Below are 19,147 nucleotides of genomic sequence, written 5' to 3' on the forward strand. Positions count from 1 at the left end.
CACATGCAGTGTGGTTATCACTAAAGCAGTATGTCAGGGTGCACAAGGTTTCTTTCTATCCTCTTTCCCCTTGTGTTTCTGTTAGTGTTTAACTAATTCACTTAATCAGTTACTGTTCAGCTCCCCCAGGAAATTTCTAATGGCATATTGGTTAGAGATTGAAATAAACATTAATTTTCAAATTGGAATTTATTTTCTTGTGTCTTAAGGGGTTTTCTAGTTTTAAGCATCATGTGATTTTTAGAAAATATTAGAAAGTGGTTTCCATAAAGGGAAATGAGCAAAATACATTCATTTGTATGCCTCCTTATTCAGCTGTGTGCTTTTAAACACCCATTAATTAAGTTTTTAGACCTTACCAGGAAAGCTGTTTCAAGGTTGACTTTTTTTTTTCTGACTAGTTTTCTGTACATTTTGTCCCAGACTCAAGCAATGCAGATAAACTTTAGGGGACCTTTCTTTTATCATTTGAGATCCAGATGTACTTTAACTTGAATTATTTTCCTGCTAGAGCATTAAACCATTTCTTATATAACTTATGTTGAATGGCACACTATGCCTTCAAAACTTATCTAAGTTTTACCTTTGTGTGTGTGTGTAGACACAAGAATATAGACTTGCCTAAGAACCCCAATCTTGATATTTAGAGCTGTTGTTTAATTTTGCCTTTTTTCTTGGCAGAGTATTTACACATCAGAAGCTTAACTTTAAAAAAAATCACCGTTTTTAAATTGAAGTATAGTTGATTTACAGTATTTCAGGTTGTACAGGAAAGTGATTCCATTTATATATATATATATATATATATATATATATATATATATACACATATATATATACACACACACTTTTTCAGATTATTATTTTCCCTTATAGGTTATTACAAGATATTGACTAGAGTTCCCTGTGTTATACAGTAGGTCCTTGTTTATCTAAAGAAGCTTAAGTCTTAATCCACTGTTTTTTGAAAAGCGTTTTGCATTTTGCTACTCTGTTTGTACCTCAGTAGTTGATCCAGAATGGAATCATTTCTACACTCATTCTTGATAACTTAGTTTTATGAATTTAATATTTCTTTCTACTAAGTAAAAAAAAATGCTAAGAAAATAGACCAATTGGATGTGGAATAAGACCTACAGCTTAAGCTATTTGTCATCAAGTCATATATAGATACCTCTGTGAAAGAGTAAGTTTCATCCCTCTCATTGATACAACCTTAAAAAGTAGTAGTATTGTTATCATCCTTATTATACACTTAAAGTATTTTTTCCTATTCTAAAAATTATGATGAATATCTTCTAATTCCTAGTCCATACTTGTGTCAAATCCCCATTAAGTGGTCTTCCTATGTTGAAAGTTTTAAAAACTTTGTTGTAGGAGCAACTAACATATTAGAAACAGGAAATGATCTGGTCAGATCTGTGCTCCACAAAAATAACTCTGTCCCCAAATATTAACTTTATCGTTGTGGTTTTATCATCGGATACATTAAAAATTGGTAAGGATTTCTCTTATTTCCATAGTAACTGACCTACACCTGACAGCCTGTATAAAGGAACATGTGCTAGAGATTACACATTTGGCAGAGAAGGGAATAGTGGGGTAGAAAACAGTAAAAGAAATATAATGTCAAGTTCTGAATACCAGTGCCTCATTTATTTTTTTAATTGAAGTATAGTTGATTTATAATATTGTGTTAATTTCTGGTATACAGCAGAGTGATTCATTTATACATTTTGGGGAGGATGGGAGAGAATTTTAATGCAGCCAGCAAATTAAAGGATAAAAACATACTGTGAATGAGTGAGTGAGTGAAGTCGTGTCTGACTTTTTGCGACCCCGTGGACTGTAGCCCACCAGGCTCCTCTGTCCATGGGATTCTCCAGGCAAGACTACTGTAGACATAACTTAAAACAATTTAGAATCATAAACAAAATGTGAGGTAGACTGACTAGTAAAATTCACCAAATGTTGGTTAGGAAAATTTTATAGTAATAAAGTAACACAGGTGCCTCCTTTTCTAAAAATCACAAAAAGCAATTGCATGAATTACAGCCAAAAATTGAATACAACAATTCTCCTTGTAATTTTAGTGTGTGTGTATATATATAGATACATCTTATTTCCATAGTAATTGACCTACACCTGACAGCCTTATAAAGGAACATGTGCTAGAGATTACACATTTGGCAGAGTATATATATATATACTAAATATATATATACACACACTAAATATATCTATATTCCTTTTCATATTCTTTTCCCGTATAGGTTATTACAAAATATTGAGTATAGTTTCCTATGCTATACAGTAGGTCCTTGTTGGTTGTCTATTTTATATATAGTTGTGTTCATCTGCTAATCCCAAACTCCTAAATTATCTCCCTTTCCTTCCTCTTTAGTAACTGTAGGTTTGTTTTATATGTCTGTGAGTCTGTTTCTATTTTGTAAATAAGTTCATTTGTATCATTTTTTAGATTCCGCATATAAGCGGTATCCTACAACATTTGTCTTTCTCTGCATTATTTCACTTAGTGTGATAATATCTAGAGCCAACCACGTTGCTGAAAATCCAGTGCCTCATTTCTTAATCTGAATTGTAATTAAATCTCATTTTAGTAGGAGGACTGTGTCATAGTATCAGTCCTCTAGTTTTCAAAAGAGGTAAATTTACATGGAATAAAATAGTTCCTCCGCAGAAGCACTGATGGAGCATTTGCAAAACACATGAACTTTTGCCAGAAGTTATTGACATGGTACTAGTTATGCAATCCAGTTACCGTACAGTGAAAATCTATACATTTTTTTTAAGTACCAAAACCTAGTATGTTAAAGTGTAAAATAACCTAATAAGGTAATGCGAGTCTTATTATAAGTGAATATATTTTGTAGTGGTCTTCAGATACTACAGATAAAATCCCATTTAGTAAAGAAAACCTTGAAGGAGGCTTGTGAGGTTGTCATCCTCTTTAAGTAAGAAATACATACTTTTCTAAAAGTATAATTGTATAATACAGTCACACTTGAGTCATAGCTTTTGCTTTTTAAACTTGTTAGTTCTTTGCCACAATACTATCAGTTGCCGCTTCATTTTACTTCTTGTCAGTGCTAGGTTAGTTCATCAAGAACTGAGATACTGTCATAGTGATGGATTGGACCAAAAGCATGTAGGTTCCATGAAGTGCCTCACATTTCCTAAGGTTTTGTTATATTGATATTTTAAGATTCATCAGGCCTTAAGAATTGATGAGAGTAATCACAACATCTTGAAACACTATATTTAGTGTTGGAGCACACTATGATTATTGGAGCACACCGACTAGATTAATGTTTAACAGAGGCTGTTCTGTGCATTCACTTAGGTGGTTAGGAGATGGCAATTTTCTTTTCTTTTTCTCCAGTTCTGTTGAGAAATAATTGACATACATCACTGTATAAGTTTAAGGTATAGAGCAGGATGCTTTGATTTACATACATTGTGAAATGATTACGACAAAGAGTTCAACTAACATCCATCTTCTCATGTTGTTGTTTAGTCGCTAAGTCATGTCTGAGTCTTTGTGACCCCATGGACTGTAGCCCACCAGGCTCCTCTGTGCATGAGATTCTCCAGGCAAGAATACTGGAGTGGGTAGCCATTCCCTTCTCCAGGGGATCTTCCCAACCCAGGGATCAAACCTGGGTCTACCTGCATTGCAGGCAGATTCTTTACCATCTGAGCCACCAGGGAAGCCCATCTCATATAGATAAAAGAAAAGGAAAAGAAAGAAGGGAAGAAAAAGTTTTCTCCTTATGATGAGAACGCTTAAGATTTACTCTCTTAACTTTTCTATATATATATCAGTGTTACCTATATGTAGAGCACTACTGCTAAGAAACAACTCATTTTCTTGACTGCCTTCTGAGTTTTCAAAGTTACTAGGAGGTATTATTGATATATATATTGGAGAAGGAAATGGCAACCCACTCCAGTGTTCTTGCCTGGAGAATCCCAGGGACGGGGGAGCCCGGTGGGCTGCCGTCTCGGGTTGCACAGTCGGACACGACTGAAGTGACTTAGCAGCAGGAGGTATTAAAGACCTGACTTTGTATGCTAAGTTCATATATGGTTCAGTTTTTCATAATTTTCTCTATAGAAAGACATAAGCTCTGTATATACAGTTTAAAGAATAATCATAATGTGAATACTCAGGTAACCCCTGCCCAGATTAAGAAAAATTGCCAGCCTTCCCAAAGCCCAACCTTCACCATGTGCTCCATCCAGAAGGTGACTCCCCTCTCTCCCTAGTCAGCTACTGTCTTTACTTTTGGCATTTTCTTGTTTCCCCTTATAATGTAGTCACTTACATGGGTATCCTAAAACCATATAACTTAGGTTTGTCTCTCTTTGAACTTACATGAATAAAATCATGTTATGTGCTCTCTTGTGTCTGGCATCTTTCATTCATTTCACTAATTTAGCTCGTTACTATGGTGAGATTTTTATCTGTGTTACTGGTATCCAGTACATTAAAAAAAGCCTTTCCATATTTGCCTGTCTCTCTCTCCCTCCCCCTTTTAAAAATATTTAAAATCCCTGTAACTTTAAATGCTTTCTGATGTTTATACTTTGCCTTCTTAGATTTTCTGCTGAATGAGGTCTGAAAACCTTAAATTTGTCTGAATCCCAGTTTTCTGAACTGACCTGACTGCCTCTGGTTGGATGACATTTGTTTAGATGAGACTACATCTTTAAGGCTTCTGTGCTTGGTTAAAAATCTTCTTTCTCCAAGGCTGGTCCAAGGGTCTGGTCACGTGATTCCAACAGTGACATCACATTCTGACCGCCAGGGAACATTGGTGGTTCTTTAGGTGGTGTTTGTTCCTGTGAAAGGCAGAGAATACAGCAAGTGCCCTTCTAAAGCAGTTCAGACCGGGGCTCCTTCTGTAAAAGCTCCTCAACCTAAATGAGGAAATGCGGGCTGCCAAGGTTATTTCTTCTTTGAGGCAGAAAAAAAGAAAGCTGTGATTGAAGGTAAGCAGGCTTGAGCCTGGCCAAGGACCAAAGCATGACCCCAGGGAGAAGGGGGTCTGGAGAATCACAAGCAGTCTGTTGTCGGATTCTAATCACTGCCTGCTCTTTCCGAGCTGCCTGACAATTTGCGTTTATAATAGACTATCTACAAAGAAGGATGATTCAGTACTCATGTTACCCAGTGATGTAATAGGATTTTTTCTTTCCCGTTAGGAAGCTGTTGCAGATCTTCATTTTGTCTTAATATCCTTTGAACTGGGGGCCTCATTTGATACCTAGTGTAACCTTAGATATCTAGTAGAAGCTTTTTAAAAATCAGTTTCACAAAATCCTTTGAAAATTTCTCCTGAAAGGAGCACACTTAAACCAGAGCAAATTCAATTGAAGCATTAACCTGCTTGAAAAAGTCAGTTTCTGGTTGGTTGGTGTCCTGTGTTCATGTCAGCATTTGTCTTGAGAATTGAAAGAGCTTGGTTCCCTCCTGCCCCACATACATGAGCCTCTTTCTGCCCTCCTTTCCCAGCTGGCTGTTTCCCTCCAATCTCTCAGACAACACACCAGCATTCATCTTTATCAGTATGCCACTGACATGATAGGAAATGCTGAGCTGGTGATTCAGCAGCCAACCATTTCATGGTCAGGTATGCTTGAAGATACGGAAAGGACTTTGGTTAGGGGTTTTAAGATTAACTTGTTCACCTCCTCCACTCCACCCCACCTCACCCCCACTCTTACTGTGATTTGGATTCTGCAGAGCTTTTCCTTTCAGCTGTGCCTTGTTTGTGAAAGGTATGCTGAACTAGGTCTTTGGAAGACTTAAAATTTGTAAACCAGGTGCAACTTGGGTGTTAATTCAAACTTGTCCTTTGAGAGCGCTCAAATTGTCTGTTAGGAGTTGAGAGTGAAGCTGAGGATGTCGCTGGGGGGAGACAAGTTCAGCTTGGACCCACTTTAGCCTTCTCTGCAGAGGAACTTATCATCAAACAGTCTGGATATAGCTTTGTCCCTGCCAAGGTTGGTGTTGCAAATGTGAGCTGTGGCTGGTTGAGTTCATTGATGGCATTACTCTGCATTTTTCCTCAGTGTGCATTTGCATGCATTCCTGAATACAGTTTTACATTTTGTGTTCAATAGTGAAATTTTGTTCTACCAGAGGATTGTGGAAATATTGTGAATAAGTTTGTTAAGTAATACTAAGTAACCTTGTGTAAGTGCCACTTCTGAGTTTAAATACTCCTCCCTCATCCCAACAGTTCTAGACAAACTTGGGCTCACCTGATATTTACTGGGTTGTGGCTGTGTGCTAGACACTGGAGAAGGCAATGGTGAATCAGAGATAGGGCTACCCTCAAAGAGCTTCTAGTCTAGAAAGGAAGATAAAGCATTTGCTTAAGTTATTATAGTAGAAGTGCTAAAAATGAAGCAGGTAAATGTGATTGTTGGCCAAATGGATATGTTTCTTTCAGTTGAAGGATCAGGGAGGGACCTGTCATTTCTGAGCCATGCACTTTTCTTTAAATCTCTACTTGGAAATCTTAGACTGTCCTGGCATACTCAGTAAAAGTTTCCACAGGCCCATGACATCAAGGATCAAAGTCTTATATCCATGGGAAGTGAAATATGTACATTCCAGCCAGCTTAACTCTGGAAGAGACCCACATGCTTTCTTTGGAGTCCCTACTCAGGCAAAAGCCACCTCTGAGGATTGAATTACTGCCTTGTAAATGCATTAATAAAATGGCTTCTGATGTAATTTGTCTGCAAAAACCTTTGACCCTTTTGTCTTCCTCCCCAAACATAAACTGAAATATCTAAACTGCTCCAAGCTCTTGTCTTTTGTTTCATACATCCTTTTACCCTGTATTTCAACTCCTGTCCGTTCTCCCTTTGTACTGTCGTTCTCATCTGTCCCTTTCCATTCACACTGCCTCGAGACGCTCATCATTTTGTGCCTAAGCCACAAAAACCTCTGAATGTGAAGGATGTTCCTGCCAGGTGATCATTCTGCTTTATCAACATACCCTAACTAGTCATCTGATAGTTTCAGGGCTCACCTCCTGGTGCTCAAAAAAAAGGTATTAAAAACGTCCAGAGTGTCTGTATTACTAATATCTTCTTTCTGTTCAATCCAGAGAATAGGTCATACAATGGTGGAGGAATAGGTTCTTCAAATAGGATAATGGACTTCTTGGAGGAGCCAATCCCTGGTGTGGGGACCTATGATGATTTCAATACAATTGATTGGGTGAGAGAGAAGTCTCGAGACCGGGATAGGCACCGAGAGGTAAGACAAAAGATGCTTTGTGAGCTGAGTGTTAGGAAACATCAGAAGAAGTTGAAAATATATATTCTTTACATATATAACCCTCTACCCTGGATGTGGCTGAATTTATTTTCTGTTGGCCATGTAGGGTTTTATTTTATTTTTATTTTTAAGGCATCTTGAAAATAATTTATATTTAGTGATTTATCTTCCTATAGTGAGTGGTTAAAAAGGATCATTGGGTGTAAATGCCTATGTAAAAGGGTGAAAACAGTTGGTGGGAGGGACCAAAATAAATTTCAAAAATCTTTCTTCCCCATCTCATCTTTCTTTATGGTTTTCCCTTGAAGCAGAATTTTTACAACTAAGAAAAGTAAGTGGACTCTTTTTAAAGGAAAAGAGTGTTTACTGAAGCTTACAGGATAAACCTGTGATTATAGCTCTTTTACAAGTATAAAACCAAAGCACATTTACTCACTCAACTAAAAAAAAACGGCAAGACCAATCAAACTCAAATCAATGACATTAATTTAGTATGATAGTTAATAGAAGTACTTAGAGCTATGGCTCAGTTTTGTTTTGAATATGAGAAGAGAACCTCCCTACTTTTGTCTTTTCAAAGTAATGTGAAGACTTCTCAGAGTAGCCCACCAAGGTCATTTGCCTTTAACTTACTGCTGAGTATCATTTAAATCAGGGAATCACAATTTCTAGTCTCAGTCAGGAGCATGTGGAGAGCTTATTCAAAAGGTAGGGGGCCTCAGCCCCCATCATCCTGATTCAATGGGGAACATGTCTCCAACCAACAGTAGGTATGATAATTTTTTTTCTTTCTTACTATTTCTGCTTTGAGTCCAAATTTAAAATTTGCTTTTTAAGTTGACTCCATTTTCTCCTGAGTTCCTGATTTCCTCCTCTCAGACCTGAGTGACTCTCCTGAGCCGTCAGGTTCAGGTCACTTTTCATTCCTTTCCTGGCTCCTAACTGCTTTTCTCATGACCACCTGAGCCCAGGATTGTCCCAGGTACAGGTTTTGAGGAATTTCTTTGTAATCCTTAGATTTGTGATAATCCCACCGAGTTTTCTTCTCCTAACTCAAAAAGGTGATCTCTATAAAACATTTTGTTTTTTAATAAGATTCATGCTATTTGGGAACATATCCATATATTCTTTCTATTATATTAATTCATCAGGCAGACTTTAAAATATAGTTTTATAGCCTTAGAATTTTTTTCTCTATATAATTCAGAGTTTTTTTTTTTTTTAATTCAGAGTTTAGTTTGTCATCATTTGCTTATTCAGCATGTTACTCAGATTGGGAAAGCCACCTGTGATATGACAAGAGCACATTTCCCATTATATCAATATGGTTGTATCTGAGACACATTATATCAAATAATAATAATTCAGAATCAATTGAAATGTGTTTATCAAATGTTCAAGGAGACCTTTTTTAAGCATTAGCTGTTCATCATCTGAATGGAAACACTGTCAGGGAAAAGTGTCACCTCATCTACTTTCAGCATTTCAATTGGAAACTTAAAGTCATGAGTCTAAATGAAATTTTAAAGTGCTTTTAACATCTGCCTGCTAATGCAGGGAGATGCAGGAGGCACAAGTTCTATCCCTGGGTTGGGACGATCCCCTGGAGGAAGAAATGGCAACCCACTCCAGTGTTCTTGCTTGGAGAACCCCACGGACAGAGGAGCCTGGCAGGCTACAGTCCATGGGGTTGCAAAGAGTCGAACATGACTGAGCAACTAAGCACAGCACAGCACATGCACACAATAATTTATTACTCGTGATGTAGCTGCAGATCAAGATGGGGTAGCTCACTTTCCATTTCAAAGATAAGAAATAGAAGCAGAGAAAGGAGAAGTACTAATGCCAAAGTTGTCAGAATGCTTGGTTTTGAAATGTGAGCACTGAAGAGCTCAATTGACAAGGCTAGGGCCTAAAAAGGTAAAAATTTGTGTACCTCTTGATAGCTGCAGATATTCCCAGCAGGTTTTTGAAAATGAAAGAGATCATCCCTAATATCATTTAGGAACTATAATCACTGTACAGTTAGGGGTTTGTGGTATCAAGTCCTAGAATTTACCTGACCTGAATTACAGCCCCATGTAGTAAACTTCAGATTGTATTTTCACCACTCAAATAAGCCCATATTTATTTATTCTTTGAAAAACAATCAGACTATTTTCTGTGAGACCATTTTTGGACTATCTGCTGTCCAGGCCAGAAGGAGACCACTACAGTAAGCAAAACAGGTTGATGTTATAAGAAATTAGCAGCTAAGGGGCTTCCCTGGTGGCTTAGTGGTAAAGAATCTGCCTGCCAATGCAGGAGACATGTGTTCAATTTCTGATCCGGGAAGATCCCACAAGCCAAGGAGCAACTAAACTAAGCCCGTAAGTCTGTGTGCCACAACTGTTGAGCGTGTGCTCTGGAGCCTGGGAACTGCAACTGCTGAGCCCACGTGCTGCAACTGTTGAAGCCCAGGCACCATAGAGCCCATAATACAGAACAAGAGAAGCCACCACAGTGAGAAGCCCATTCAGCACAACTAGAGAGTAGGCCCTGCTATCCACAACTAGAGAAAAACCTGAGCAGCAGTGAAGACCTAGCACAGCCAACAACAACAAAACAATCTCTAGAAGGCTTCTCTGGTGGTCCAGTGGTTAAGAATTCGCCAGCCAATGCAGGGGACATGGGTTCGATCCCTGCTCCAAGAAGATCCCACATGTCATGGGGCAACTCAGCACATGTGCCATAACTATGGAGCCTTCATGCCTGGAGTCTCTACTCTGCAACAAGAGAAGCCGCTGCAGTGAGAAGCTTGCACACTGCAACAAAGAGTAGCCCCTGCTCACCACAACTAAAGAAAGTCTATGTGCAACAACAGAGACCCAGTGTAGCCAGAAATAATAAATAAAAGACAAAGGCCTTATTAAAAACAAAAGAAATTAGCTACTAAATAGGGAAGCCTTGAATAAGGTACTTGCAGGCATTGCAATACTGGAGATAAAGGTGGGGTTTGGTAAAACAAGGTTCAATAAACCTCAAAGTTCTTGGTGACTTTGGTTCAGCCAAAGATTTGAGAAGTAACTCTAAATTGGTCTCCTAATCAATAGGTTTGTCTTTGTGTTTCTTTATTGCACATTTTGATGTGAAAAAGCAAGGGTGTGTGTAAAATCTATCAATGTTTTCTCATTTCTCCCTAGATTACCAACAAAAGCAAAGAATCAACATGGGCCTTAATTCACAGTGTGAGCGATGCTTTTTCTGGCTGGTTGTTGATGCTACTTATTGGGCTTTTATCAGGTATGGTAAACCATGTTAACTTTCTAAACAGATTTCCTAAAATTGTGGTGTGCCCGTTCCCCAAGTCATGAACTGAATTGAATGCTGTGCCTTATTGTTTTCCTACATGAAAGAAATCACTCATGGACCTTTTGGAAGCTTGATGACCTCAACTGTAAAGAGGTATTGATACCTCATCTCCTTCATTAAATAAATGAGATTAAATAAGGAAACACATTTAAGTGTATTTGTATACTGTAAAATATTGTATCCATCTTAAGGTGCTGTTAGCCCTGACTTTTGGAGCTTATCTTGAGGAAGAACCTTTCTGTTGGAGATGGGGTTTTTATTTTGTTGTTTTCATTTTGCCGGGGGAGGGGTGGGAGCAACTCTGTGACTGGCAGGATCTTGATCTCTGACCAGGGATTGAACCCATGCCCTGGCAGTGAAAGCATCAAGTCCTGACCACCGGACCACCAGGGAATTCCCAGTTGTTTTTTTTAACATATCCCACATGGGTAAAGAACCTGCCTCTAATGCAAGAGACCTGGGTTCGATCCCTGGGTCAGGAAGATCCCCTGGAGGAGTGCATGGCTACCCACTCTAGTATTCTTGCCTGGAGAATCCTATGGACAGAGGAGCCTGGTGGGTGATAGTCCATGGGGTTGCAAAAGAGTCAGACATGACTGAGTGACTAAAACTTTCGCCTTCTTTCACGTTGGATTTAGGAAAGAAGATGTAGAAGAGGACTTCTTGAAAGATTTTTGTAGTTACTTCTTAAATATCTTCTCTCTTCATTTAGGGTTAAAATATGTAGGACATGACTCATACCCTTAAGGGGCCTACACTCTTATTCTTTCATGGTGGTTGAGTACTGGGATGGTACTACCTTTTCCTGCCTTCTCCATCAAGCTCCTAAGCCACTCAACTATATGGTCTATCTAGGAATAGTATCGGAGAAGGCAATGGCATCCCACTCCAGTACTCTTGCCTGGGAAATCCCATGGACGGAGGAGCCTGGTAGGCTGCAGTCCATGGGGTCGCTGGAGTTGGACACAACTGAGCGACTTCACTTTCACTCTTTACTTTCATGCATTGGAGAAGGAAATGGCAACCCACTCAAATATTCTTGCCTGGGGAATCCCAGGGATGGTGGAGCCTGGTGGGCTGCCATCTATGGCGTCGCACAGAGTCGGACACAACTGAAGCGACTTAGCAGCAACAGCAGTAGGAATAGTATACTTGCTTTGCAATACAGCTTCAAAACAGGTCCCTAAGCAGGCTTCCCCTCCTGTGGCGGCAGCAGAAAACCAAGAATACCAGGCAGAAATGCTGAGATTTATATTCCCATGGCATTAAAAAAAAATGGGTCTAGGAAGACTAGGAATAATGAGCTAAAATAGAAGTTAGGTGGGAAATCAGGAGGTGGTTGGGATGGAATGGTAGTTAACAGCATAGGCTCTAGTTTGTGGCTTCTTGGGTTTGAATCCCAGCCCTACCAATCGCTAGTTTTGTGACTTTAGGCAGGTTTCTTAACCCTTGAAAGCTTTAGTTGACTGACTTGTAAAATAGGGATAATAAAAGTACCTATTTTGCAAGTTTGTTGTGAGAATTAAATGAAGTACAACATGTATAGCACTCAGCACAGCACCCAGTTGTTCACAAGCTCCTGTTACTTAGAGATAATTCATGAGCCGTGGCATATAAAATGATCACAGCAGCTAGTGGGAGCTGCTGCCATTCTGTCATAGCACCCCGCAGCCCCATCTCCCGATCTCCCGTCAGTGGGCTCCTCGGGGGGACATGCAGGGGATGTTCACCATGTGCCACATTGTTTACATAAAACACCCCCATTTTTCTTGAACGCTGTGGCATTGCCCTTGCCTCTCGAATGCATAGACACTAACTCTCCACTATCCCACCCCTTGTTTCTTTGTCATGGGATAGGAAACTAAGATCCAGTAGGCTTGTTTACCCCCAGATACTTTTGAGGCATCAGGCTACCACATAGTAAATCCGGTTTGTTATATGATTCATTCTGTGTGCTTTGGTAACAGCTCGTGTGTTACAGCCAAATCTGGTGACTATCCTGTGTTTTCTACGTTAGTTAAATCTCTGCAGGTCCATTTGCTAAAAAAAAAAAATCACAGCAAATGAGAAACTGTTCATTCATAACAGAGTTTTCAAAGATTATTTCTGGGCCAGGGGTCAGCAAGCTTTTTCTGTAAAGAGCCAGACTAAGTATTTTAGGATTTGTGGGCCAAATGGTCTCTATAACACAAATGTGGCCATAGATAGTAGGTACACAAACAAACTGGACTGTGACCAAGAAAAGCTTTATTTAAAAATGCAGAGGTGGATTTGACCCTCGGGCCATAGTTTTCCAACCCATGGTCTAGGGTGTTAATGCTGCACATTCTCTGGCTCGTACAGAAGAGAGAATATGGTCTGGACAGTTTAGAGCTGGCTCATAATAGACTGAGTGGGCTGTAATGTCAAATATTACACAGAGGCTGAAGAGAAGGAAGGGGGCTGAGAAAGGGTTATATAGTTTGGCAGTTAGGAGGATACAGGTGACCTTGAAAAAAATCTTAGATAAATATTAGTAGCCAGATTTTTTTTTTTTTGACTGCACCTAGTGGCATGCCCGATCTTAGCTCCTGGACCAAGGATTGAACCTGGGCCCTGGCAGTGAAAGCACCAAGCCTAACCACTGGACCATCAGGGAGTCCCAGGAGCCAGACTTCAAGGGGAGGCAACCACTGTAGAAGTTTCGGAGCTACTGGGTGGTCATTGGAAGGAGAGCAGGGACAGAAGCATGAAATGATAGCATGGACAGCTGGAAGCACTGCATTCTTTAGGGTAGGGGAAACCTGCTAAAATTTGTAACCAGGGAAGAAACCAACTGGGAAAAGAAGAGGGAGACATAGAAGGGAGGATAGGATGCAGGGTACCAGGGTTAGGTAGAATAAGACGTACACACATGAAACAACCAGAGAATTAGCCAAACTCTTTAACATCACTTAGTTTTCTGAATTCAGGCAATAAGTGCAATAGGGTTTAGAAGGAAGAGACGATGGGGGCTGGAGTAGCCGAGAGTAGGTCCAAACAGTTTGTCAGATTTGACTAGGTTGTTCAAGTGTGTAAATAACCTGTATTAACACTCTTAGCACCTACCAAAACATACACACGGTATAGCCTCCAGCCTGTTGGAACATAGGCGTAATATCCTCAACTTTTTAATGTATGTCTTGTCACTAGGTGGTCAGTGAATATTTTCCTTCCCCTCATACACACAGGGTATTTTGTTTTTAAGCATTGGAGAGCAACAATAGAAGCAGTGTGTCTGAATGCAGGAACAGTCTGGGAATTCAGGGGCTGTGAATTTTATGATGTCTTTGCTATTTCCCTAAAGCACGATTCTAAACCATTTAATTTCTTTATTCCAGTGTTTCTTCATCTGCATAACAGAAATGATGAGAAGGCCAGAATTGAAAGTATTATAACTCTCTTAACCCTATCAGTCTATTAGCCATAGTGCACGAATCCTCATAATCCTCATAATCATGCTCATAATTTTCTTTGAGGAATGATCTATATAAAATATTTTTTGCTTCTTCTCACTGAGAAAACCAGTTCATGCCCTAGGCTCAGGAGGCTTCAGCCTGGCTATAGCTTCATCTCATCTCCCATGTACATCACAATTTCTGCTTTTATAAATTCCATTCCCTTAGCCTAGAATGCTTTCCTGCCATTGCTCAAATTCCCTCGTTCCTGGTGCCAAATCAGTATTAAGACTGAGCCCTTCTCCTCATAGTCTTCATCAACTGCCCCCATCAAGCCATCTCAAATACATGCCATATAATATTCGTCAACATGGGCAGTTCACGTTTTCTCAGTCTTATGTATAAAGTGAGAATAAAACAATCTTTAATAAACTTGACTTTATGGATCAGTCTTCATCAACTCTCAGTCAAAGCAGAGTCTTTGCCAGGTGAGGCAGCTAAAAGGCAAATCCACTCACTCCTCACCCCCAACCCAACCACTTTGCTCTCTTCTAAGTTTCCCATATAGAAATTCTGCAGACACAGTGTTTAGTGTAGACAATGCTTTTTTCCCCTCTTGAACAGGCATTTGAAACAGGTAAAATCTATCAGAGATAATAGGTAAGAAGTAAGCAGACAATCAGGTCGCAGAAGGAGATTGCAAACAGAATGAAAATGTGTATACTTGTCCATTATTGTGATTCCTTTTTCCCTTATTTTCTCTTACAACCGTAACCTTTCCTTCGCTTCCCTCAAATCAGGTTCCCTAGCTGGCTTGATAGACATCTCTGCTCACTGGATGACAGATTTAAAAGAAGGTATATGCACATCAGGAATCTGGTTTAACCATGAACACTGTTGCTGGAACTCCAACCATGTCACCTTTGAAAATAGAGACAAATGCCCAGAGTGGAATAGCTGGTCCCAGCTTATTATCAGCACAAATGAGGTAACACATGGTGAAGATCTCTGAATTGCTGACTTAATCATTCTTACATTTACTTCATTTCTTATACTGTCCTCGTGCCAGTTGTGGAATCTTCCTTTACTTTCCTTTTCAGGAAAAGGGGAACCAGTGCCAGCTGCCTTTCTCTGTGGTTTAAGTGCGGCGTTGTTTCTCTATCTTCTGACATGTGGAGTTTGATGCTTATACAACAAAATAATTTTTTTTGCGTATTTTTAACAAACCGTGTTTCTTCTTAGTACACGGTGTGACTGAATCTTTCTCTAGTAATTTCCGTAGAAATGCCATAGTCAACCAACAGATAAGCTATAATTTCTAACAAAAGATGGAATGGGTTAAAAATGTGTTTAAGCAGATTTTCCCTGAGCATTGTATTAGAACATTAAAAAAAATATATTCCTTAGCAAAATAGCAGAAACCCAGGAATAAAATTGTTCATGGCCCCCTTTTGAAATTAAAATTTTATTTGTCCTTGTCTTCTAGCAAATCATTTTGGATATAAAAGTAACTTTGTTTTTCATTCCTTACCTTTCTCTTACTACTTGATCTGTGTGTTAGATCTCTCCTACTGAACACAAAAGTGCATGAAATAACTCTCAACTCCCAATTCCACTCTGGCTTCTACACAGGTACTTCTAAAACAGGTACCGTCTCAGCTCACTCCTCATCTACTGTGTTAGGAAAGTGAGAAGGACAAGACTGGAATAGTTGTTTGTACTTTTAAAATGTATTTTCATACCTACTTGGTCCACAAACAATTTGAAGGGCACACCACCCCCCTAGACTCAGTCAAGGCAAAAGAAGGGTAAGAAAATAAATGTCAGAAATAAGAGTATTTATGTACATATCTGACTATGCATATTGGCTTGTGAAAGAGGTCAATTAGAGGATTAACTGCATACTATACGTGTGAGAAGTTTATGTTTGTGGTTCTCAAACCGGGTTAAGGTCAGCATACTGGAGGGTATGTGAAACCTCAGCATATGTGCTGTGTGCCTCCCCAGAGTATCAGTGTTTCCCAAGTATTTGGAAGAAATTTTTTTAAAAAAATTAAATGTAAACAGTTGTTATAAAGGAATGAAGGATTTCCATGTTTAAGATAAAACAGAATCTCTATTTCAGCTCTGCTCCTGTCTGGGTACCCCACCCCCATCCTCTCGGATGGAGAAAAGTTTGAGAAGCCCTGGAATTTAGCATGAGTCTGTGTGTGTGTGTGTGTGTGTGTGTGTGTGTGTGTGTGTGTGTGTGATTCCCTTGATTTTTTAAAACTCTTTCATTTTTGAAGTAGTTATAGATTCCCAGGAAGTTGCAAAGCAAGGTACGAGAAGGTTCCCATACCCTTCACCCAGCCTCCCCCAGTCATGACATAAGTGTGTGTGCATTTGTGCTAAGTTGCTTCAGTTGTGACTGACTCTTTGGAACCCTATGGTCTGTAGTCTGCTAGGTTCCCCTGACCATGGGATCCTCCAGGCAAGAATATTGGAGTGGATTGCCATGGTCTCCTCCAGGGGATCTTCCCAACACAGGGATCAAACCAGCGTCTTTTATGTCTCCTGCATTGGCAGGCAGGTTCTTAACCACTAGCACCACCTGGGAAGCCTCTAACATTTAAGTGTTTGTTGTTGGCCAGTCCCTCAGTCATGGCTGACTCTGTGACCCCATGGACTGCAGCATGCCAGGCTTCCCTGTCTTTCATCATCTCCCAGAGTTTGCTCAAACTCATGTCCATCAAGTTGGTGATGCCATCCAACCATCTCATCCTCTGTCATCCCCTTCTCCTCCCGCCTTCAATCTTTCCCACCCTCAGGGTCTTTTCCAGTGAGTTGGCTCTTCACATTAGGTGGCCAAAGTGTTTATAGTACACTAGCAAAACAAAGAATGTGACGTTGCAACCTGCAGACCTTATTTTCACCCATTTTATGAGCATAGAAGAGAAAGAAGGGGAAGGAGAGAGAGAGTGAGTGTGTATGTGCAGGCGCACAGTTCACTGTAATTTTAGCACGTATATAGATTTGTGTAGCCACCACCACAATCAAAATGTAGAAGTGTTATTCCATCACCACAAGGCTCCCCAAAGCTACTCCTTTAGAGCTATGTATATGTGTGTTTAAGTGTTCCAACCATAACTTTCAAATTGGAGATTTGCTCAGGTGATAACTTTCTCTGGCTGTCCTTTTAATGAGTGAAATCCTTACCTGGGGAGAGTTAGTTCTGGGTTTTAAAGAGTTCTGCTGCCAAGAACTTGGCCTCCTGGTCTCTGCCTCTAGTCAGTTTCAGCCATTTTCTCCTTTCTTCCCCTTTCCTCTTTGTTTCCTCCTCATAGAGTATTCTTCCTCCCTAGCTACATTCTAAAGGCCAAGAGAGAGCAATCGTTTGTTCCTCTCAGGGACTAAAATAATGGGAACCCTATGTCAAAATTATAACTCAGAAAAAAAAACCTTAGTGTTTTGGTTCTCTTTGTCTAGGTCAATGAAATTTTTTTGATAGTGTTTTAGGTTTTAAGGGGCTTCCCTGGTGGCTCAGAGGTTAAAGCATCTGCCTGGAACGCGGGAGATCTGGGTTTGATCCCTGGGTCGGGAAGATCCCCTGGAGAAGGAAATGGCAACCCACTCCAGTACTCTTGCCTGGAGAATCCCATGGAGGAAGGTTTTAAGACAGCGAAAGTCCACTGAGTTTTGTGATCCATGTAATTTGAGTGAGTTTCAACTTCTAATGTTTCTGTCATCAAGTGTCATATGCCAATGTTCAAAATATTGTTTTTTTTTCTTTAGGCATAGCTATTTTGTAAGGCTTTTAATGGTGGTGAATCCTTACTAATGGTCAAAATTAGATTTCTTTTCTGGCAGACTTCATTATAATATATAATAATATATATATATATTCTGATATAAGAATAAGTATATTATTTCCATTTTTAAAAATAGACGTCTCTGTTTTATTCTTTGGGCTGACATCTCACTGATTTTATCTGATGGTCACAGCCCAAAATGTTTTACTGCATATTCTTGTTGCTACTCAACAACTACACCTTTGCTACTATACTGGCAAAATTCTCTCAAAGATGTGGTCATCTCTAAAGAATATCATTGCTTATTTTAAGAAAAACACCCAAGAATTTTATAACCGCCTATGAGAATTTGACACCAAGGTAGGTAGTAGCCAAAGGTGAATTTAATGGAATTCTAGAGCCAGCCTTCGCTTGAAATGTGTAGCCAAGGTTCAGCCATTCCAATAAAAGGACTGCTAAGACTTTTAATGAAATCGACATAGTATATATATATATATATATATATATATATTTGACTACAAAATCTATCAAAGCACTCATATAGAAAGTGAATTTACATTTTCATTCTTGTCCATCCTTAGAAGCCATCCTCACTTTCCTTTGGGTGGAACAAAGCCTCTCATTTTCTGTAGCAAATGAGCTGACAGTGTTTTAGTAGTTGCTTTGCTGGCAGTCTGGAAGAAACATTTTGAGCAATTTAATATTGTTTGTTTGTTTTCTGACCTCCTCTCCTGAAAACCCATTACTTAAGAGCTGCATGCCTCACTGAGGTTGTCTAGGCTAAAACCAACTTCTTTCTTTTCCCCTGTTCCAGGGAGCCTTTGCCTACATAGTCAATTATTTCATGTACGTCCTCTGGGCTCTCCTATTTGCCTTCCTTGCTGTATCTCTTGTCAAGGTGTTTGCACCTTATGCCTGTGGCTCTGGAATCCCTGAGGTGAGTCTCTAAAATGGTTTATAATGGTTTATAAGTGGTAACAACAATTAATCCTTTTTAGTTGAAACCATTTAATATGTATTCCAGCATATACTGCAGTTGAATATTAAATGAGATCAGATCCCGAGGCAGTCTAGGGCCTTTCTAGATCTTCCCTTAAGTTTCCTCCCAGACTGGGCCACATATACATTTAAAGGGAGTTGATTCCTAGCCTCCTACGGGTTCCTGGTGAACCAGCCCCCTGAAGAATTCCCTGACTCCCTAACCAAGAAGCTTTTAGGGTAGATCGCAAGATTCTGGTCTGAAAAAATAGTGGTACTGTCAGCTTTTT

At 39.6% G+C, this 19,147-nt stretch overlaps 1 protein-coding gene across 3 annotated transcripts in view; it reads left to right on the forward strand.

The window, feature by feature from the left end:
• The window catches only part of CLCN5 (chloride voltage-gated channel 5), a 135,018-nt gene that overhangs the window by 104,989 nt on the left and 10,882 nt on the right, over positions 1 to 19,147 (forward strand). For all 3 annotated transcript variants that reach the window (XM_052663229.1, XM_052663230.1, XM_052663228.1), the window contains 4 exons: positions 7,149 to 7,300; positions 10,504 to 10,603; positions 14,889 to 15,076; positions 18,694 to 18,816. In XM_052663229.1, coding sequence (XP_052519189.1) covers positions 7,149 to 7,300; positions 10,504 to 10,603; positions 14,889 to 15,076; positions 18,694 to 18,816 — 563 coding nt within the window. The remainder of the gene's footprint in view (positions 1 to 7,148; positions 7,301 to 10,503; positions 10,604 to 14,888; positions 15,077 to 18,693; positions 18,817 to 19,147) is intronic.

The sequence above is a fragment of the Budorcas taxicolor genome, chromosome X (genome assembly GCF_023091745.1).
Source record: "Budorcas taxicolor isolate Tak-1 chromosome X, Takin1.1, whole genome shotgun sequence".
Lineage (NCBI taxonomy): Eukaryota > Metazoa > Chordata > Mammalia > Artiodactyla > Bovidae > Budorcas > Budorcas taxicolor.